Here is a 23,487-nt window from a genome sequence, read left to right as displayed (position 1 = left end):
GAAGGTTGTGGGTTCAATTCCCACTCCAGAGACTGGAGCACAAAAATCTAGGCCGACAGTGCAGTACTGAGGGAGTCATGCACTGTCGGAGGTGCCACCTTTTGGATGAGGCGTTAAACTGAGGCCCTGTCTGCTCTCTTGGGTGGACTTAAAAGACTCCATGGCACTATTTCGAAGAGCAGCAGCGGAGTCATCCCCGGTGTCCTGGGCCAATATTTATTCTTCAATCAACATCTAAAACATATTCTCTGGTCATTGCTGTTTGTGGGAGCTTGCTGTGCGCACATTGGCTGCCACGTTTCCTACTTTACACTAGTAGTCCATTGGCTGTAAAGTGCTTTGGGACGTCCGGTGGTCATGAAAGGCGCTATATAAATTCAAGTCTTTCTTTTTAAGTCAAACCAACAACTGGGGTACGTTGCAGGGCCGGCTGCCAACATCTTGCAGAGTCAGTAAATAACACGTGCACTCCACAGCCACCCTAAAAAATCTCCTTCCTGATTTAGATCACACCAACCTCCCCGGTGACCATAATTCTTCAACCGCGCACTAACCCAGTGAAAACACTCACGTCGCCAATCATCTGCACCAGATTGTCTGTTGTGAAGCCTGAATATGTGGTGCTCTCCACAGCTGGCAGCAGGTATGGCGGAGAGTTACAGATCAAAACGCACACTTTGTGAGTCTGCCCACTAAAAGAGAGAAGAGACATTTTTATAAAAACGGTGCAAAGACCCAACCCAAGCTGCATTCCAATCCAACTATCTCAAAGCCCACTCGATTCATTCCAGATTGGTTCCAGCCTGTTAATAACAAGACCTTTAGTTCACCCGATGGAGAGTGGCCAAGAGCACAGCCTAGTGTAAGCACATAGTACATAACACAAAAAATAGGAGTAGGCCATTTGAGCCCTCGAGCCTGCTCCGCCATTTAATAAGATCATGGCTGATCTGATCATCGACTCAGCTCTGTTTCCCATAATCACTCAAAAATCTGTATCTCCGCCTTAAATATATTCAGCCTCCACAGCTCTCTGGGGCAGAGAATTCCACAGATTTACAACCCTCAAAAGAAATTCCTCCTCATCTCAGTTTTAAAAGGGCGGCCCCTTATTCTGAGACAATGTCCTCTAGTTCTAGTTTCCCCTATGAGTGGAAATATCCTCTCTGCATCCACCTTGTTGAGCCCTCTCATTATCTTGTATGTTTCAATAAGATCACCCCTCAACTTCTGAACTCCAATGTGTATAGACCCAACCTATCCTCATAAGTCAACCCCCTCATCTCCAGAATCAACCTCATGAACCTTCTCTGAACAGCCTCCAATACAAGTATATCCTTCCTTAAATACAGAGCCCAAAACTGTTCGCAGTACTCCAGTGTGGCCTGATCAATACCCTGTACAGTTGTAGCAGGACTTCTCCGCTTTTATACTCTATCCACCCCCCTGCCTTGCAATAAAGGCCAAAATTCCATTTGCCTTCCTGATCACTTGCTGTATCTGCATACTAATTGTTATGTATATAATAACTCGATAGACTGAATACTGTAAACTAACAGGTACAAACCTGGCTCTGCTTTATTAGGGCCCAAAGCGATTACATTACATGATGGCTTGCCTTTTATACCTGGGCCGCGCACACGTGCGTACAGCCCAATAACCTCAGACAGTGGCGCCACCTGGTGGCTAGTAACCCCAAGCATACATACAGGACACTAACTTTGTGTGTTTCATGCACAAGGACCCCCAGGTCCCTCTGTAATGTAGACATACAAGCCAGTGGCTCTCAGCTGTGTTTTCTCAGTCTGTGCAGTATTAGTTCTATTACAACTATACTCTGTGCTCAATTGAGCACAGTCAGGCAGCTTTGCAGATCCCATATCACTGTCCAGTGACCCTAGCTGGTACATCAGTCATTGAAGGTTGGCATGCAGGTACAGCAGGCGGTTAAGAAAGCAAATGGCATGTTGGCCTTCATAGCGAGGGGATTTGAGTACAGGGGCAGGGAGGTGTTGCTACAGTTGTACAGGGCCTTGGTGAGGCCACACCTGGAGTATTGTGTACAGTTTTGGTCTCCTAACTTGAGGAAGGACATTCTTGCTATTGAGGGAGTGCAGCGAAGATTCACCAGACTGATTCCTGGGATGGTGGGACTGACCTATCAAGAAAGACTGGATCAACTGGGCTTGTATCCACTGGAGTTCAGAAGAATGAGAGGGGACCTCAAACGTTTAAAATTCTGACGGATTTAGACAGGTTAGTTGCAGGAAGAATGTTCCCAATGTTGGGGAAATCCAGAACCAGGGGTCACAGTCTAAGGATAAGGGGTAAGCCATTTAGGACCGAGATGAGGAGAAACTTCACCCAGAGAGTGGTGAACCTGTGGAATTCTCTACCACAGAAAGTAGTTGAGGACAATTCACTAAGTATATTCAAAAGGGAGTTAGATGAAGTCCTTACTACTCGGGGGATCAAGGGGTATGGCGAGAAAGCAGGAAGGGGGTACTGAAGTTGCATGTTCAGCCATGAACTCATTGAATAGCGGTGCAGGCTTGAAGGGCTGAATGGCCTACTCCTGCACCTATTTTCTATGTTTCTATGTTTGCAAGTGGACATAGATCAGGATTGGGCTTGGCTGTGATGCTTGCCATGATTAAATAGTCTGCCAATATTTACAGTCTAAGCTCACATGTACAGAATGGTCGCTCAGTGAGGAACTACAGACCAACTGGTACTTGCGAAACTGTACCCCAGCAGAAGTTGGAGCCTTGAGAAAAGCAATGGGGGGGGGGGGGGGGGGGGAAATGAAAACCGATAAGTAAAACCTATCTGATACTTAGAATTTTCCCTTAATCCTCATGCAAAGAAATCAAGGCATATTTACGCAGTCTGATCCTTCACATAACACTTCTGAAAATTTCTAGAAGAATAACTGATACATGTGTCTATTTTTGTAAGATTATTGCAGAGTGAATCAATTAGAGCAAGATCATATCTAGCAGTACTGAGGGAGTGCTGCACTGTCAGAGATGGTGTCTTTCGGACGAGACATTAAAGCAAGGCCCCTTCTGCCCCCTTGGGTGGACGCACAAGATCTCACGGCCACTATTTCGAAGAAGAGCAGGGGAGTTATTGCCGGTGTCCTAGCCAACATAAACAGATTATCCGGTCATTATCACATTGCTGTTGGTGGGAGCTTGCTGTGCGCAAATTGGTAGCCGCGTTTCCCACATTACAGCAGTGACTGTACTTTTAAAAGTATTTCATTGGCTGTAAAGCAATTTGTGACATCCCGAGGACGTGAAAGGTGATCTTATAAATGCGAGTCTTTCTATCTCTCCGTCATTCCCACTCTGAACCATACAGGCATTAGACCTCTCAGCACATAAACTGCAGGCACAGATCCACGTCTTGCCACGCTGTCGCACGGCGCTGCTCAAAAACAGACAACTATTCCCACCCCCCCACACTTTCAAAACAAATAAAATCTCAAAACAGAACAAATCATGCTCGCTCTGCTTACATTTGCTCTCGCATTTTCTTGAAGTCGTCGAACAGCTGCAGTGCCGTGCTGAGTCCCTCCGCAATTAGGCTACAGCTCTCCCCTCCGCCTCCCATGAACCTGGCGACACAAACAGATTATTTTGATGACAAATAGTTCACACAACAAATTTTTTTTTTATAAAAAAGGAACAAGGCCTACCTAGCCCTTTTATTAGACCCACCGGCCTCGCTCAATCCCATCGCTCCCTGGAGATATACAATTTCGCCCTGAACCCATTTGTACCATCGGCTTCAATCACCTTCCCTGGTAACTCAGACCACTGCTTCATTGCCCTTTGGGAGCCAAATGTTCTGCCTGGCTTCCCCGCTCCCTCCGAACTTCCTGACTTTATTCGATCCCTTGGTATTTTGAATCAACCGCACGGTGAACACCTCAGAGTCAGAGGGTTGCGGGTTCAAGTCCCACTCCAGGGACTGGAGCACATAAATCTAGGCCGACACTCCCACTGCGGTACTGAGAGCGCACTGCCCTGCCGGAGGTACTGTCTTTCGGATGAGACATTAAACCGAGGTCCCGTCTGCCCTCTCGAGTGGACGTAAAAGATCCTCCGGCCACTATTTCGAAGAAGAGCAGGGGGAGTTATCCCCGGTGTCCTGGCCAATATTTATTCCTCAATCAACATCACAAACGGATAATCCGGTCATTATCATATCGCTGTTTGTGGGAGCTTGCTTGTGCGCAAATTGGCTGCCGCGTTTCCTACATTACAACAGTGACTACACTTCAGAAAGTACTTCATTGGTTGTAAAGCTCTTTGAGATGTCCAGTGGTCGTGAAAGGTGCTACATAATTGCAAGTTTTTCTTTCTTTTCCTCCTCCTAGACTCAGCCTTAAATAGGTTATTTGATAGTTTTCCAGATTTAATCAGCAACAGACCTGCTTATACTGTTGTTCCTAGTATCCGGTTGCTTTCAGCCTTTTCTCCTTTGTTATGAAATGGCCTCACCAGGTGCGTTATCAACTTACAATATGGTCCTATGTCTTTCAACACTCAGCATCTTTTTAAAAGCTGAATAGTTCTTTTCATCACAGGATGGGAAACAACTATTATTGTGAAATGAAATCAGATTCACACGGCAATTAACATTCTCAATTACTACCCAACCAAAAACTGGCTGGCAATTGCAAGACAAACTAAGATTGTGACAATGAAAGCGGTCAGCCATGGCTCAGTGGGGAGCACACTCGCACACACGCAAAAGGTCATGGGTTCGAGTCCCACTCCAGGGACTTGAACTTGAACACATAAATCTAGGCCGACACTCCCAGTGCAGTGCTGAGGGAGCACCGCACTGTCAGAGGTGCCGTCTTGGGGATGAGACGTTAAACCGAGGCCCCCCATCTGCTCTCTCAGGTGGACCCTGATGGCACGATTTTGGGGCCAATATTTATCCCCCTAGTCAACATCACTAAAAACAGAGTATCTGGTCATTATCACATTGCTATTTGTGAGAGCTTGCTGTGTGTAAAATGGCTGCCGCATTTCCTGCATTACAACAGTAATTACACTTCAAAAGTATTTCATTGGCTGCAAAGCGCTGCAAAATGTCGCGAGGTCATGAAAGGTTCTGCATAAATGCACGTCTTCATCTTTTTTAAACTTCTGAAATCAGGCTGATTCAGGTCAATTATGTTTTAACAAAAACTTAGTTCACTCTCCTGCAAGGGGAAAGAGGACAACAACTTACATTTGTATAGCGCCTTTAATGAAGTGAAACATCCCAAGGTGTTTCACAGGAGTATTAGGAGATAAAAAAATGAGAGATACAGGCACTCCAGAAGGAATACAATCCCATCTGTACTGGTGTCAGCTTGATTCAGTTGGTAGCACTCTCGCCTTCGAGTTTGAGGGCTTTGGCTTCGAGCCCCATTTCAGGACCCGAGCACATAAATCTAGGACAACACTCCAGTGCGCTACTGAGGGACTGGTGAAGGGTTCCGTCCTTCGGATGTGGTGTGAAACAAAGACTCTATCCTCCCATTCAGGTAGATGTTAAGAAGGGCCGATGGCACGAAGACCAGTAGAGCTCTCCCAGTGTCCTGGCCAGTATTCCTCCCTCAAGCAACGCCACTGGAAATCGATTACGTAGGCAAATGGGAGTGTGCTCACAGGTTTGTAGAGCGGTCGCATTGTGAGTGGATTAGCCAGTCACGTGACGTTCACAAGAATCAATAAAACCCCAGCCAGTTGGGTCTATGTCATCCACGATGAGGCATGCAGTTGTAAGCCTAGTGGATGAACTGGTAAAGTGTAGTGTGATTGTTAAACCTTTGTTGTTAAACCAACTAGTTCTTAATAGCAATGTGTTGCTATGAATTCTTAAGCAAGAACCCATGAAGCAAATACATTACACTTATCATCTCATTACTGCATGTGAGACTGTGTGTGTGCGCGCAACAATTGCTGTTGCATTCACCTGCAGTTCAAAGTGACTCATTGTATGTTGAATCTTACAGGATAGGCCATTCTGTCCATCGTGCCTCTTTGAAAAAGCTATCAAATTAGTCCCACTTCTCTGCTCTTTCCCCACAGCCCTACAAATTATTCCTTTTCAAGTATTTATCCAATTCCCTTTCCAAAGCGATTACTGAATCTGCTTCCACCACCTTTTCAGGCAGCCCATTCCAGACCACGCATAAAAAAATTCTCATCTCCCTCTTGTTCTTTTGCCAACTGCCTTAAATTGGTGTCCTCTGGTTACTGACCCTCCTTCCACTGGAAACAGTTTCTCCTTGTTTACTCTATCAAAACCAGTCATAATGTTGACACCTCTATTAAATCTCCCCCATAACCTTCTCAACTCGGAATGAAAACAATCCCAGTTTCCCTAGTCCTCTCCAAGTAACTGAGGGTATTTTTTTTTTTTAATTATTCATTCATGGGATGGGGCGTCACTGGCAAGGCCGGCATTTATTGCCCATCCCTAATTGCCCCCAAGAAGGTGGTGATGAGCCGCCTTCTTGAACCGCTGCAGTCCGTGTGGTGAAGGTGCTCCCACGGTGCTGTTAGGGAGGCAGTTCCAGGATTTTGACCCAGCGACGACAAAGGAACGGCCGATATATTTCCTAGTCAGGATGGTGTGTGACTTGGAGGAAAATGTGGAGGTGGCGGTGTTCACACGCGCCTGCTGCCCTTGTCCTTCTAGAGGTCGCGGGTTTGGGAAGTGCTGCTGAAGAAGGCTCGGCATCGGCGATGGAGGGAGTGAATGTTAAAGGTGGTGGACGGGGTGTCGATCAAACGGGCTGCTTTGTCCCGGATGGTGTCAAGCTTCTTGAATGTTATTGGAGCTGCTCTCATCCAGGCAAGTGGAGAGTGTTCCATCACACTCCTAACTTGTGCCTTATAGATGGTGGAAAGGCTTTGGGGAGTCAGGAGGCGAGACACTCGCCACAGAATACCCAGTCTCTGACCTGCTTTTATTGCCACAGTACGCATGTGGCTGGTCCAGTTACATTTCTGGTCAACGATGACCCCCAGGATGTTAATGGTGGGAGATTCGGCAATGGTAAATTTCATATCATCCTAGTAAATATCTTCTGTACCCGCTCCAGGGCCTCGATATCCATCTTAAAGTGGAAGTGCTTTCAGCAACAGCTGATAAAGGGACTATATAAACATATATGCTCTTGACTTACTGAATACTGTCAAGCCAGGTGACGAACTCATAGGCACTGCTGGTGGGAGCGTGACACTGCACATACGATTCCGGAGCACAGTCCACGGTGTTGAACACAACTAAACTGTATTGTGTGCCCCCATACTGAGGAAAGAATGAATTACATTAGTAGGGAAAATCAACAGGAATGCACATCATTTACACTGTGAACCAGATAAGGAGTGACAATGCTTAAGTGTTGTCGGCCACTGTGATGCCCAAGAGTTGGACACGATATTGGGCCAAATTTTGCTGTAACGGGGCACTTAACTGCATCTGCCGTCACTTAGACTTGCCCTTGCAAGCTTCGGTTGTGAAAATTGTTGCTGAAAGTGCGAGCCAATAACGGCGCAGCGAGTGGGGGGGGGGGGAAAACAGGGCATCTGGGACCCGAGTGAGTAGGGCAAGCAACAGGGCATCTCCTTATCGAAGGATGGAGAAATTAACAGCGCAAGGACTGAAAAGTAAGTGAAAATGCCAAATCAGATACAGAAAGAGAAAGAGAGGGGGAAAGAAAGATTGAATAGAGAGAAAAAAAATCAGAAAGGTAAAGTAAAAAATGTTTCACATTCTGTTAGATCATGGCCAATCTGCACCACCACTCCATTCACCCTCCTTTGCTCCATATCCCGCAACATCCTTAACTAATAAAAAATCTATTGACCAGAATCTTGAAAGGTCCAATTGCCCGCCCCGCACCTCCCCCCCCCCCCCCCACCTTCTTTTTTTTTTGGGGGGGGGGGGGGGAAGGAAGGGGGGGAAAGAGAGAAGAGAGGAGAACAGAGTTCCAGATCTACCTTTTCTGTGGAAAAAATTGGACTCTGTTTTCACCCCTGATCAGCCCAGCTATAATTTTATGATGTCCCCTTGTCCTCGACTCCCCCATTGCTCTGGTTCTTGTGTAAAGAATATCCTTACCTAGGGAAGGATATACTTGTCATTGAGGGAGTGCAATGAAAGTTCACCCAACTGATTCCTGGGATGGGCGGGGGATTGTCCTATGAGGAGAGATTGAGTAGACTCGGCCTAGATTCTCAGTTTAGAAGAATGAGATGTGATCTCATTGAAAGGGAGTTAGATGTGGCCCTTACGACTAAAGGGATCAAGGGGTAGGGAGAGAAAGCAGGAATGCGGTACTGAAGTTGCATGATCAGCCATGATCATATTAAATGGTGGTGCAAGTTCGAAGGGCCGAATGGCCTATCCTGCACCTATTTTCTATGTTTTCTATGAAACATACAAAATTCTTACAGGGCTCGACAGGGTGGATGCAGGGAGGATGTTTCACCCTGGCTGGGGAGTCCAGAACCAGGGGTCACAGTCTCAGAATAAGAGGTCAACTATTTAGGACTGAGATGAGCAGATATTTCTTTACTCGGGGTGGTGAATCTTTGGAATTCTCTACCCCAGTGGGCTGTGGAGGCTCAGTCGTTGAGTATATTTAAGACAGGGATCGATAGATTTCTGGATATTAATGGAATCAAAGGGATTATGGGGACAGTGCAGGAAAGTGGAGTTGAGGTAGAAGATCAGCTGTGATCTCATTGAAAGGCAGAGCAGGCTCGAGGGGCCGAATGACCAACTCCTGCTCCTAATTCTTATGTGCGGGAGTTGGAGCATCCAGTAGCTCATGTGGAATCATAACCCGACATGAATCAGCACTTTCAGGAGGGGATGACAGAAAATGGGCGGGACGGAGGGAAACTAATTTATTTTTTTCCTTTCGGGTACTTCTGGACCTGCTGTGCCCAGCAGCATCTTTTCATCTTTTTATTTCAGATTTCCAGCATTTGCAGTTTTTTTTATTTTAAATCGCAATTGAGTCAGAGTTCCAGCAGTCGCAATATTTGGCTCAAGTCAGAGATGGTTCGGGTGCAAGTGGTCTTGAGACAGAAACAAGAAAACAAAAGTAGTTAAATACGCTCTCAGGAAAAAAACGCACACGCCACCCCGAGAATTTTCCTCCTACGAATGTGCCACTTCTCTAAATTGCAGTATGACTATTTCTGTCCAAGCACATCACCCTCCAGTGGAATTGTTACGGCACACGATTGGTTAGCACTTAAATCCTCTCTGAAAGGAACACTGCCTCCGGGAACATGTCTGAAACTTGTGGTATCCAGGCAGCAAATTGTGCTGCACAGGATGGTTGCAGAAATGAGTAGGATTTGTTGCGAGACATTGCCTCTAGCCCAATCATTTGGCCTAAAAAAAAAATTATTGCATGCCAGAATTAGGGAGTAGCTCAAGAGTTCACTCAAGCATAACAAAGAAACATTCAACAAGCTGACATACATCACCACCAAAGTCCGTTTCTGCCGGAGGACCACCATTAAAATACCTGCAAAAGAAAGACAAAACTCTTTGTAGATCAGGCATTGATCTGTATTCTCCACATTCTACACCTGAAGGGGGAGAAAATTACAGGGCTAAGGGGAAAGAGCAGGAGGAGTAGGACTAATTGGACAGCTTTTGCAAAGAGCCGGCACAGGCATGATGGGACAAATGGCCTCCTGTGCTGTATGATTCTTTTCTCCGTTCTATCTCTGGAGATCACAGAATAACTCATCGATTCCTTTAGTCCGGGCTTGCTTTCAAGCGCTAACTCATGGAGTGAAAGGTCACTGCTCTAACTTCCTGCGCACTTAGTACGTCAGCTCCAAAGCTTCACTAACTACTATGTGAATTCATGGGACGTGGGCGTCGTTGGCAAGGCGGGCATTTATTACCCACCCCTAGATGCCCCTCGAGAAGGTGATGGTGAGCCGTCTTCTTGAACCGCTGCAGTCCGTGTGGTGAAGGTGCTCCCACAGTGCTGTTAGGGAGGGAGTTCCAGAATTTTGACCCAGCGACGATGAAACAACAACAATGCGTGTCCAAGTCAGGATGGTGTGTGACGTGGAGGTGGTGGTGTTACCATGTGCCTGCTACCCTTGTCTTTCTAGGTGGTAGAGGTCGCGGGTTTATTCTATAACAAACAAGATGAATGCATGTTGCTATTGTTGTTGCCTTGAGGGTATGGAGAGTCAACCACATACAGTGGAACAGGAGTCACAAGCAGGCTCCCTTCCCCGAAGGATATTAAAGAACCAGTTGAGTTTGAACTCATGACCTCTGTCGCAATGCTGGCACAATGGCATAACCACTAGGCCACAGTACGCACACAAGAGTCTTTAGTTGACCTGGTTTGACGCACACAGTACAGGCTCCACTTACTCAATTGCTGGAAGAATATAATGTTTCCGAAGAGACTCGAAGTACGGCCCAAGGTTCGCTGTGCCCTCGATAACGAAAACCACATCTGCCACCATGTTGGGAGGAGTGGGTGCATCAATGGGGGGCACAACCATGGTGTCCGTGAGTCACTGCGAAACCTTCGCTTTCACACCGAGGCAGCTGTAGCAGGAGAAAAAAAAATACAGGGCTATTTGTGAACAGAGCCAACTCCACTACTGGCTAAGCTAAAGCACAGTGATACAGCAGCTTTTACAAAATTAAATCCTTTAGAAATTTGCCTGGACAAGACGGTGGGTGAGTTGGCTGTGGAAACTGGTGAATAGGATGGGGAAATCAACTTCCAATTCAATTTAATGGGGATAGTGTCACCTGAGGCTCAGTGGGTAGCAGTCTTGCCTGTGAGTCAGAAGGTTGTGGGTTCAAGTCCACAAAAAAAAAAATCTAGCCAACGCTCCAATGCAGTGCTGAGGGAGTGCTGCACTGTCGGAGGTGCCGTCTTTCGGATGAGACGTTAAACCGAGGCCCCGTCTGCTCTCTCAAGTGGGTATAAAAGATCCCACAGCACTATTTCGAAGAACAGCAGGGGAGTTATCGCTGGTGTCCTGGCTAATATTTATCCCTCAATCAACATAACAAAATAAAACAGGTTATCTGGTCATTATCACATTGCTGTTTGTGGGAGCTTGCTGTATACAAATTGGCTGCCGCGTTTCCCACATTACAACAGTGACGACACTTCAAATGTACTTTGGCTATCTGGTGGTCGTGAAAGGTGCTATATAAATGCAAGTCTTTCTTTTTATAGGTGCTATGAACAATGTTCCCCGTAAGCTGCGCTTTGTTCTGCGTGGCCGGTTTCTTTGAAGGATGCGACTGCTGCCAACGAACCAGAAGCGGGTGCACGCTGCTGGTTCATCACGGGGCCGGGTTCGTTTAAAAAATAAAATTTAAATGCCGGGAGGGAGCGAGCTGCTTCAAAAATGCTCGGTGGGAAAATAAAAAGCTTCCGCTCCAGATTAATGCACAGAATGCTACTGCGCTGCTTCCGGTCGTTGGCAGGAGTCATTCTGTACTTTTAATGCACGGTCCCTTTAAATTTCTGCACACACGCAGTACTTGCAATGTAAAAGTCGGTGAGCGGCCTGCGCAGGACCTTTTGCATTAGCCGCGTGGCGAACATTGGTTATGAGGTCCTTACTTTAAGAACCCTGCAATTGGGGAAGGGGGGTGTCACTCATTATATAAATTCTCAATGAAATCATTGCCTACAGTCCCAAAGAGACCAGCTATCCTGAGATTTTAGGTCAGTTAGTGTCCCCACAACAATCAATCGTCAACCTCGGGTTTCTTTCCATTGTTACATCACAATTATTCCCACAAAAATAGAGGCCGACACTCTAGGTCAGCGCTGCACTGTCGGAGGTGCCGTCTTTCGGATGAGACATTAAACCGAGACCTCCCATCTGCTCTCCCAAGTGGGCCTAGGATGTCAAGGCCTTGGAGAAGGCGTAGAGGACATTTACTCGAATGGTACCAGGGATGAGGGTCTTCAGTTATCTCGAGAGGACAAGAGAAGCTGGGATTTTTCTCCTTAGGGTAGAGAAGGTTAAGGGGAGATTTAATTGAAGTGTTCAAAATTATATGGGGTTTTGATAGAGTAATTGAGTAACAGTTTCCACAGACAGGAGGGTCGATAACCAGGTCACAGATTTAAGGCAATTGGCAAAATAACAAGAGGGGAGAAGAATTTTTTTTTTTATAAATGCAACGAGTTGCTATGATCTAGAATACACTGCTCGAAAGGGTGGTGGAACTGATTCAGCAATAGCTTTCAAAAGGGAATTGGATATATACTTGAAAAGGAAAAATATGCAGGGCCATGAGGAAGCAGCAGGGGAGTGGGACTAATTGGATCACTCTTTCCAAGAGCCTGCACATGCACGCGGACCGATAGGCCTCCTTCGGCGGTGGATCATCACTAGGGGGGGTAGTGCTGGACAGGCTAATGGATCTCAAGGTAGACAAGTCCCCTGGTCCTGATGAAATGCATCCCAGGGTATTAAAAGAGATGGCGGAAGTTATAGCAGATGCATTCGTTATAATCTACCAAATTTCTCTGGACTCTGGGGAGGATTGGAAAGCAGCTAATCTAACGCCTCTGTTTAAAAAAAGGGGGCAGACAAAAGGCAGGTAACTGTAGGCTGGTTAATTTAACATCTGTAGTGGGGAAAATGCTTGAAGCTAGCATTAAGGAAGAAATAGCAGGACATCTAGATAGGAATAGTGCAGTCAAGTAGATGCAACATGGATTCATGAAGGGGAAATCATGTGTAACTAATTTACTGGAATTCTTTGAGGATATAACGAGCATGGTGGATAGAGGTGTACCGATGGATGTGGTGTATTTAGATTTCCAAAAGATATTCGATAAGGTGCCACACAAAAAGTTACTGCAGAAGATAAAGGTACGCGGAGTCAGAGGAAATGTATTAGCATGGATAGAGAATTGGCTGGCTAACAGAAAGCAGAGAGTCGGGATAAATGGGTCCTTTTCGGGTTGGAAATCGGTGGTTAGTGGTGTGCCACAGGGATCGGTGCTGGACCACAACTGTTTACAATATACATAGATGACCTGGAAGAGAGAACAGAGTGCAGTGTAACAAAATTTGCAGATGACACAAAGATTAGTGGGAAAGTGGGTTGTGTAGAGGCTGCAAAGAGATTTAGATAGGTTAAACGAACGGGCTAAGGTTTGGCAGATGGAATACAATGTCGGAAAATGTGAGGTCATCCACCTTGGAAAAAAAAACAGTAAAAGGGGATATTATTTGAATGGGGAGAAATTACAACATGCTGCGGTGCAGAGGGACCTGGGGGTCTTTGTGCATGAAACTCTTTTAGAGTCTACCTGCAAAAACATAAAACATTAAACCGTGCCACCTGACCTGGGTGACACACCAGACATTTACAAGGCCCTTTTTTCCTTTTTTTGTTTTTTTTTTTGTGTTTTTCATTTTTTTTTTTGGTTTTTTTTTTTGGGCGCTAAAATCACATTTTTCCAGTGCCCCCTATAAAAGGGAAGGGGACACTAAAAGCACCGGCAATTAAAACAAATTAAACTTTAAAACGTAAATCAAATTAAAATTTGGTTGCCGGGCGTGATGATGCACTCCAGTCCCTCCGGTGCCCACCTCTCGCGGAAGGCCGCGAGCGTACCGGTGGACACCGCGTGCTCCATCTCCAAGGACACCCTGGACCGGATGTAAGAGCGGAAGAGAGGCAGGCAGTCAGGTTGAACGACCCCCTCGACCGCCCGCTGCCTGGACCGGCTGATGGCACCCTTGGCCGTGCCCAGTAGCAGTCCTACGAGGAGGCCCTCGGACCTACCCGCTCCCCTCCGCACAGGGTGCCCAAAGATCAGGAGAGTGGGACTGAAGTGCAGCCAGAATTTCAGGAGCAGCCCCTTCAAATAATGGAACAGGGGCTGCAACCTCGTGCACTCAATAAAAACATGGAACACGGACTCCTCCAGACCGCAGAAATTGCAGGCGGCCTGGGAGTCAATGAACCGGCTTAAAAATTTGTTGCACGGCACTGCTCCGTGCACCACCCTCCAGGCCAAGTCCCCGATGAATAGTGGGAGGACCCCTGCGTAGAGTGCCCTCCATCGGGGACCCCCGCCTCCTCCGGACGGCAAGATGGTACGCCATGGCGTGTTCGGACGGCAGGCGAGGATGGCAAAGTTGAGAGTGTGCAGGAGCAGCCCGTACAAGAAACCCCTCCGCGCGGAACTGAAAGGCATGGAGGGGATTTCCCCGAGGCGGCTCAAATTGTGAGGCGCCGGGCCCCGAGGGAGGTTCCGGGGTTTGGCGCCGATGAGGAATTCCGTCCGGACGGGGGTCAGTTCGGACAGGATCTCCCCACGTGCTTGAGCCTCCTCGATGCACCTAACGGAGTCAGGGCCCAGAGCTGTTTTTAGCGACTCGATGGCATCGGCCGCGTGGCGGACGTTGGCAGAATTTAGGCACCGCGCCAGCGTGTCTGGCGCCATCCAGCCCGCTCCTCCGCCATCGAGCAGGTCCCTGACCCTGGTCACCTCACCAGCCACAGCCCTCTCTTCCGACCGCCACATAAAACCTCGGTCGTGGAGGTACGGATTCCCGAGCAGCGGCTCCTGCAGGACAGCCGCGCTTGGTGGAGACTTTGTTCCAGACCCTGATGAGGTCCCTGTAAAAGACAGGCAGCTCCCGGAGGGCGGTCCTGACACCCCCCAAGTTCACAAACAGGAGCTGCGTGTCGTAGTTGAGGTCGCGCTGCTGGCGGAAGAAATACATCGCCAGAGCGCACCACCTAGGAGGGGGCTCGACGTAAAGGTATCTCTGCAGGGTCTGAAGACGGAAAGTCGCGAGCTGGGCGCTGACGCACACCAACGACTGACCGCCCTCCTCAAGCGGGAGACTCAAGACCGCAGCAGAGACCCAGTGCTTCCTGTTGTTCCAGAAGAAGTCCACCAGCTTCTTCTGTATCTTGGCGACAAACGCAGGGGGAGGGGTCAAAGTGACCAGCCGGTACCACAACATTGCGGCCACCAGCTGGTTTATGACTAGCGGTCGACCCCTGTAGGACAGCACTCGGAGCAGTCCTGTCCAGCGCCCTAGGCGAGCGGCGACCTTGGCCTCCAGCTCCTGCCAGTTCGCTGGCCAGGCTCCCTCGTCGGGGCCAAGGTAGACTCCCAGATAGAGGAGATGGGTCGTGCTCCAGGCAAAAGGCCTGAGCTCCTCCGGCAGGGAGTCCACCCGCCACTGACCCACCAGGAGTCCGGAACATTTCTCCCAGTTGATCCTGGCGGAGGACGCGGCCGAGTAAATCTCCTGGCACTCACGCATCCTCCGCAGGTCAGCGGGATCCTCTACCGCGAGGAGTACGTCATCGGCGTAAGCCGAGAGGACGACCCCCACGCCCGGCCCTTGCAGAGCCAGTCCCGTCAACCTCTTCCGCAAGAGGCGCAGGAAAGGCTCCACGCAAACGGCGTATAACTGGCCGGACATGGGGCATCCCTGGCGCACCCCTCTCCTAAAGCGAAGGGGCGCCGTCAAGGACCCGTTAACCTTAATCAGACACTCCGCGGCGGCGTACAAAAGTCGGATCCGGGCGACGAAATGCGTCCCGAATCCGAAAGCGCGCAGAGTTCCGAGCAGATAGTAGTGATCCACCCTGTCGAACGCCTTCTCTTGGTCGAGGGATAGGAAGGCGACCGACAGACCAGCCTCCTGGGAACAATGGATGAGGTCCCGGACCAGATGGATGTTATCGTGGATTGTCCGGCCCGGGACCGTGTAGGACTGGTCGGGGTGGATCATGTGGTCCAGCACGGCACCAAGGCGAGCAGACATCGCCCTGGCAAAGATTTTGTAGTCCGTGCTGAGGAGGGAGACCGGGCGCCAGTTCTTAAGGAGGCGGAGATCGCCCTTCTTAGGCAGCAGGACGATGACTGCCCTGCGCCAAGAGAGGGGCATCTCCCCGGTCGTCAGACTTTCCCCCAGGACCCGCGCGTAGTCGCCCCCCAGGACGTCCCAGAATGCCCTGTGGAACTCCACGGTCAGCCCGTCCAGCCCCGGGGATTTTCCCCTCGAGAGCCGGTCGAGGGCACCGGTCAGCTCCGCCAGGCTTAGCGGAGCTTCCAGATTTTCGGCGCCCTCCGGGCTGACCTTCGGCAGGTCCTCCCACAAAACTCTACGCGCTTCCTCGCTGGACGGATCCGGAGAGAACAGAGCCCCGTAATATTCACGGGCCCTGTTGTTGACGCCCTCCGGATCCAAGACGAGAGAGCCGTCGTCGGCCAGCAGCGTCAAGAGCTGCTTACGGACACTCTGCCTTTTTTCCAGCGAGTAGAAGGGGGAGCCGCGGTCCAGATCCCGCAGGAACCGGATCCGCGACCTCACGAACGCGCCTCGGGACCCGACGAGCTGCAGGTCCTTCAGCGCGGCCTTCTTCGCTTCGTACACCGTCCGCAGGGCCGGGTCCTGGACGACTTGACCGAGGCGGGCTTCCAGGTCGAGCACCTCCTTTTCCTGGCCGCCCGCCTCTTGGTCGACCCCCTCGCGTACTCTTGACAGAAGACGCGGACGTGAGCCTTGCCCACGTCCCACCATAGCCTCAAGGAGGGGAAGCCCCCCTGCTTCCTTCTCCAGTCGGACCAGAATCGACGGAACGAGTCCTGGAACCGCTCGTCCTCCAGCAGCCGGTTGTTAAAGTGCCAGTACGCGGACCCCGTCCTCGCGCGAAGCGAGCTCCGCCCACACCAGGTGGTGGTCCGAACACGGCACCGGCCGCATGGAGGCCGCCGGGACACAGGAAACGTACGCCCGAGACACGTAAAGGCGGTCGACTCTGGACCATCCTACTCCAGGCCTCACCCAAGTAAAGGCGCTGGAGTCGGGGTGGAGATTTCGCCAGACGTCCACCAAGTCGAAGGACCCGACCAGGTCCCTCAACTTCTCCATCGCCGTCATGCTCTGCGGGGCACCGGAGCGGTCTCTCGCCTCGAGGGTGCAGTTAAAATCCCCCCCGAGGACAATGCAGTCGCCGACGTCGACGGAGCCAAGAAGAGCGGACACCTCTTCAAAGAAGCGCGTTTGCTGCTGGCCGGGCTGAGGGGCGTACACGTTCACGAGATGGAGCGGCACGTCCCCCAGGCGAACCGTTACGTGCAGCAAGCGGCCTGGCACGGGCTCCTCGACCCCCAAGATCTCCGGCTGAAAATGCGGGCCCAGCAAGATGGCCACCCCACTAGAAATGGCGGTGAGGTGGCTCATGCGGACCTCTCCTTGCCATTCCAGGAGCCACGTGGCTTCGTCTCCCGGAACGGTGTGGGTTTCTTGCAGGAAGCACACCGCATATTTCCCCTCCCGCAGGAGCGAAAAATTGTCAAATCTACGGCATGCCCCTCTGCCGCCGTTGATGTTGAGGCTGGCTATGGTTATCTTCATGGCAAAAGCATAGTGCAACCTCTACCTAACCTATTGTGGGGGAGGAGTGGAGTCGTTTGTTGACCTCCACTCCTTCAGCAGCCCAGCGAGGAACTTTTTGAGCCGGCGCAGCTCAAGGCCCTGAGCCTTTAATAAGGGCCCGCCCGCGGCCATGGTTTTAGCGGCGGCGCGGACGGACGCGACGAGCAGCCCCGGCTCGGACCATCTTTCCAGGGCCAGACGGGCTTGGTCGCGGCGATCCCGGCACTGGACCAAAAAGTCCCGGAGTTCCTCTACGGGAATGAGGAGGGTCTCAGTGGCGGCCGCGAGCAGATCCACCGCCTCACTGGCGATGGACTCGAGATCTTCACCCGCGTCCTCCACCGAGTTCCCGTCCCCCTCCGGGAGGTCGCCGCTAGCAGCCGGCCCGTCGACCGCACGAGGTACGGCAAACGGCCCGGCCGCTCCATCTGGCCCTGGCTCTGCCCCGATCCCACCCCCAGGATCGTCGGCAGAGGAGTCCCCACTGGGCTCTTTTAAAATTGGTGCTGAGTCGGGAAGCGACAGCGGAAGGAGTTCCCCCTCTGCCCCAGGAACCGGGGAACAGGGAGAGACCTGGTCAAAGTAATGTTCCAGGTCCTCCAATTCCCCCAGCTCCACAGTAGGGGGCGAGGGTTGTTGTTCTTCTCCCTCCCCGCCGCCACCCCCCAGCCCAGCGTGTACGGATTCAATAAAATTGGCATTTTCAGAGTCGAGCAAATGAATCCCAAAAAGTTTGTTTGCAGGTGCAGCAGGTAATCAGGAAGGTAAATGGAATGTTGGCCTTCATTGCAAGAGGGATGGAGTACAAAAGCAGGGAGGTCCTGCTGCAACTGTCCAGGGTATTGGTGAGGCCGCACCTGGAGTACTGCGTGCAGTTTTGGTCACCTTACTTAAGGAAGGATATACTAGCTTTGGAGGGGGTACAGAGACGATTCACTAGGCTGATTCGGAGATGACGGGGTTACCTTATGATGATAGATTGAGTAGACTGGGTCTTTACTCGTTGGCGTTCAGAAGGATAAGAGGTGATCTTATAGAAACATTTAAAATAATGAAAGGGAGAGACAAGATAGAGGCAGAGAGGTTGTTTCCATTGGTCGGGGAAACGAGAACTAGGGGGCACAGCCTCAAAATACGGGGGAGCCAATTTAAAACACAGATTAAGAAGGAATTTCTTCTCCCAAAGGGTTGTGAATCTGTGGAATTCACTGCCCAGGGAAGCAGTTGAGGCTAGCTCATCGAATGTATTCAAATCACAGATAGATAGATTTTTTAACCAATAAGGGAATTAAGGGTTATGGGGAGCGGGCGGGTAAGTGGATCTGAGTCCACGGCTAGATCAGCCATGATCTTGTTGAGTGGCGGAGCAGGCTTGAGGGGCTAGATGGCCTACTCCTGTTCCTAATTCTTATGTTCTTATGTTCTTACGATTCCTTGATTTTATGGTGTGCGTTATTCAGTAACTTAACACCAGATGTAGAATTGATAGAATCATTGATGGGACACTTCCGATATTAATATAAAAAACAGAAAATGCTGGAAATCTCAGCGGGTCAGGCAGCATCTGAGGAGAGAGAAACAGAGCTAATGTTTCAGGTTGGTGACCCTTCGTCAGAACTGGCAAAAGTTTGAGATGTAACAGATTCTTAAAGTGCAAAGGCAGTGGGGGAAGGGAAGGGAAGAATAAAAGGGAAGGTCTGTGATAGGTGGAAGGCAGGAGAGATTAGACACACAAAAGGGATGATGGGCCAAATTGAGATGGTATTGACAAGTTAGGAAACAAAAGATGAGTCTAGATAGGGTATGAATGGCAGAATAATTACGAACTGCGATAGGAAATAGAGTGAAAAAACATTTTAAAAGGGGGGGCTAGTTGCAAATTTTTTTTTTTATAAAAAGGTGGATGGTTGGAGGGGGGGGGGGTGGAGGGTGAGAAGAGGAGGGAACAAAATAGGATCTGAAATTGTTGAGCTCTATGTTGAGTCCAGAAGGATCTTAATATATCTGACTTGCAACTTTTTGGGACTGTCTCAAAGATGCAGCATTCCTTGTTGAGGGGGTTTTTACAGATGAGGTACAACAACATTTGTAAAGCAGACGATTTTAGGGAAGTTAGATCACGTAATGAACTTCCGTTCCTTGCTGACAGTTTGTACCCGCAATGGATGAGAAGGTAACTGTTCTGTCCGCATCACACAGGCAGGAAAGTCCCAGGCTTAAAACACAACCTCTCCCAAGATAGCTGATCCGAGGCAAGTTAACAATTGGGCTGCTAAAATTGGCCTCAGTTCCTTGCAAAGACTTGCATTTATAAAGCACCTCTGTAGTGTCAGCCGTGGCTCAGTGGGTAGCACTGAGTCAGAAGGTTGAGAGTTCCAGGGACTTGGGCACAAAAAGAAATCTAGGCGGACACTCGAGTGCAGTGCCGCTGCACTGTCGGAGGTGGCGTCTTTCGGATGAGACGTTAAACCGAGGCCCCGTCTGCCCTCTCAGGTGGACGTAAAAGATCCCATGCACTATTATGAAGAAGAGCGTGGGAGTTATCCCTGGTGTCCTGAGCAATATTTATCGCTCAAATCAACATAACCAAAAAAAAAACAGATTATCTGGTCATTATCACATTGCTATTTGTGGGAGCCTGCTGTGCGCAAATTGGCTGCCGTGTTTCCCACATTACAACAGTGAATACACTCCAAAAGTACTTCATTGGCTGTACAGCCCTTGGAGATGTCCGGTGGCCGTGAAATGGCGCTATATAAATGCAAGTCTTTCTTTCTTTCCTGCAATAAGCTGGTCGGATCGAGAAGCAAGGGCTCCTGCTCCTGTCATTCCTGCAGGAAAAGTGCACACAGCCCACAGTTCAAAATAAGATCACGCTTGGAAGACGCCTGCCTACTTTTAGACTCTTATGCAAATTACCAAAGGGTTCCTGCATCCCAATAGGCAGCAGCTTCCAGGGAGCAGGGTAGATAAAGGTAGAACAAGTATGTTTTACAAAACGCATTAGATTTCAAAATCAGAGGCCCACTTAAAATCTCCAATCAAAAATGGGTCCTTCCTCCCTATTGAATCTTGATCATACAAAGACATATTATTAAACAGTTAATAATTTTGTATCAATTATTTAATATTAAAACATCTTACATCTGCATATATTTCCGATTATTTCCATTCTAAATTTCTATGTCCTATTTATAAAGAGGACTGTCTCTGCAAACTGGTCATGCTATCATTAGGTCCCCTCCTGTGTGACAAGTAGTTTCCATTATAAGCGTGCATTTACAAAGCATCTTTCTCGATATCGGGACATCCCAAGCACTTTACAGCCAATGAAGCACTTTTTCATAGAATCACCCATAGAAAATCATGACACAGGAGGCCATTTGGCCCATCGTGTCCGTCCGTGCCTGTCGAAAAAGAGCCATCCAGCCTAATCCCACCTTCCAGCTCTCGGCTCGCAGCCCTGTAGGTTACGGCACTTCAAGTGCACATCCAAGTACTTTTTAAAATGTGGTGAGGGTTTCTGCCTCTACCACCCTTTCAGGCAGTGAGTTCCAGACCCCCCCTCTGGATGAATTTTTTTCCCTCATCTTCCCTCTAATCCTTCTACCAACTACTTTAAAAAAAAAGACTTGAATTTATATAGTGCCTTTCACAACCACTAGTCTCAAAAGCACTTTACAGCTAATTAAGTGCTTTTGAAGCGTAGTCCCCGTCATAAAGTCAGAAACTTTAAATCTCTACCCCCTGGTTATCGACCCCTCTGCTAAGGGAAATAGGTCCTTCCTATCCTCTCTATCTAGGTGCCTCATAATTTTATGCACCTCAATTAAAATCTCCCCTCAGCCTCCTCTGTTCCAAGGAAAAACCCCAGCCTATCCAACCTTTCCTCCTAGATAAAATGTTCCAGTCCTGGCAACATCCTCGTAAATCTCCTCTGCCGTCTCTGTAGTGCCATAACATCCTTCCTGCAATGTGGTGACCAGAACTTCAAAACAGTAACCCGGGATCTTTCGACGGCCACCCGAGAGAGCGCAGGCGGGTGCCTCGGTTTAACATCTCGCCCGAGTGACAGTGTGGCACTCCCTCGGCACTGGCGCCGGTGGGGGGGGGGGGGGGGGGGAAGCGCTGGTGTAGATTTACGCGCTCGAGTCTCCGGAGTGGGGGGCCGAACCCACGAGCGCCTGACTGAGGAGAGAGCACGACGGAGGGGTACGGAGGTGAATGATCAGCCGTGATCTTATTGAATGGCGGTGCAGGCTCGAAGGTCCAAATGGCCTGCTCCTGCACCTATTTTCTATGTTGCCATGTTAATAAGGACCGAATGCGTGATCTTTAAAAAGAGGAACGAAAATCCTGCTCCAATTATCCTCCAGTCTGCGACGTCGAGCTGAAGACAACACACAGAGTCTGGATCATCAGCAACTAGTAAACATGATAACATGCACATTATTCATTTTGACAATTAGAAAGTTGAACCCAAAAAAAGCATAGAGAGAAAAAAGCAATAGCAAAAAACATTCATCGCAAAAGGTGCAACTAGTTTGCTCCCAAACATTAGCAATAATGATGTTATGCTCACTCTCCTTTGCTATAAATAGCTGCTCTACAGCAATGGTGTCTCCCCTGAAACAGCCCCTCACAATGATTAACATCACAGTTTCACTCAGCAACCAACCTCGCCGGGCCCGGGACACCTTCCCACATGGCAGTGAAGGAGTTTGGGCCGCCTTTCTCTGGGTTTTTTTTTTGGGGGGGGGGGGGATAGATCTCTCTTTCTCGCCCCCTTTCACTCCCACCGCCTGCGCTGCTAGGCCCCTTCAAGCAGAGTGGCTCGAGCGCTCGCTGACTGTGCTTCACCCGCCCAGCTGCGTCACGTGCCGGGGGGGGGGGGGGTGGGGTCCCGCCTCCTCTCCGGCTTCACAAAACGCTCGCTCTCCGTCACGTGATGTAGCCTCGCGCTCCCCTCTCCTCCTCCTCCTGCTACTACTGCGCTTCAAGCACCCGTGTCACGTGCCGGAGGGGGAAGGCGTGAACTCCTCCTCCTCCTGCGACTTCAGCCGGCTCGCGTCACGTGTCACAGCTGTCCTTCCCCCCCCCCACACCCACTCGACGTCACACGCGGCCGCGTCACGTGTCACAGCCGTCCCGCCTCACTCAACGTCACTTAGCCGCACCACGGGACAGTCCCTGCTCCTCCCCCCTCCAATCCTGCGTCGCCCAGCCGCACCACGTGATCGAGCCGCCCCTCACGCTACGTCACACTGCCGCACCACGTGACAGCGCTCCCCTCCGGGCCCCGCCCCCTCAGGCAAAATTGATAGAGCGCTTTCTGGCGACGTCACAGGGCGCCGCCATCTTGTCCGCCATTGCCATTCTCAGCCGCTGCCCGGCAATGATGCAGGAAAGGTTCACAATCAGTGTTGAAATTCGGTGGCTGATCAGCAATAAGACAGTAAGCCAGACGACCCTTTTGGTATAGGGGGCACAACCAATAAACCGTAAATTAGTCCAAATTTAAATGATCATATCACAATTTTGTTGCGTTGCGGGGCGGGCGGGTTGATGAAGCATTCCGATCCCTCCAGACCTCGAGCGTGCCGGCGGCCTCCAGCTCCAGGGACACCCGCCCGGGCGCGAACAGACCCGCGACGGAGAGAGGCAGGTAGTCGGGCCGAACGAAAAGAAAAAGAATTCAGCACCTGCTTAGGACGCGTCGCCCAGCGTCTGAATTGGGAACGACAGCTCAACGCCTCGAGAATAATCCTTCGTCAGCACAAGCCTTGATCGCTTGTGAATTTATCATATACCAGCTCGCCTTTACACACCGCCTTTAACGTGGTAAAACAGGACCGATTATCAAGCAAAATTTTACACCGAGCAACATCAGGAGATATACTTTCTGTTTCCATTATTCAGGTTACAACCTAATCTCTCATGGAGGCAAGAGCATATCTTGATTTACACTGTCAGCAGTGGGAAATATAAGGAGTGAAAAGGTGAGTGTTATGATTAAAGG

General features: G+C 49.8%; 1 protein-coding gene across 3 annotated transcripts in view; it reads right to left on the bottom strand.

The window, feature by feature from the left end:
- med25 (mediator complex subunit 25) overlaps nucleotides 1-22,366 on the bottom strand; it is a 60,161-nt gene extending 37,795 nt beyond the window's left edge. For all 3 annotated transcript variants that reach the window (XM_070861757.1, XM_070861759.1, XM_070861758.1), the window contains exons 1-6: nucleotides 22,147-22,366; nucleotides 10,438-10,617; nucleotides 9,517-9,562; nucleotides 7,202-7,326; nucleotides 3,524-3,622; nucleotides 572-692 (exon numbers count right to left, since the gene is read on the bottom strand). In XM_070861757.1, coding sequence (XP_070717858.1) covers nucleotides 572-692; nucleotides 3,524-3,622; nucleotides 7,202-7,326; nucleotides 9,517-9,562; nucleotides 10,438-10,571 — 525 coding nt within the window. In that variant the 5' untranslated portion in view covers nucleotides 10,572-10,617; nucleotides 22,147-22,366. The remainder of the gene's footprint in view (nucleotides 1-571; nucleotides 693-3,523; nucleotides 3,623-7,201; nucleotides 7,327-9,516; nucleotides 9,563-10,437; nucleotides 10,618-22,146) is intronic.
- Nucleotides 22,367-23,487: the final 1,121 nt, after the last annotated feature.

The sequence above is a fragment of the Pristiophorus japonicus genome, chromosome 19 (assembly GCF_044704955.1).
Source record: "Pristiophorus japonicus isolate sPriJap1 chromosome 19, sPriJap1.hap1, whole genome shotgun sequence".
Lineage (NCBI taxonomy): Eukaryota > Metazoa > Chordata > Chondrichthyes > Pristiophoridae > Pristiophorus > Pristiophorus japonicus.
The sequence above is the reverse complement of the archived record's forward strand: the minus strand, read 5'-3'. Positions and strand labels throughout refer to the sequence as shown.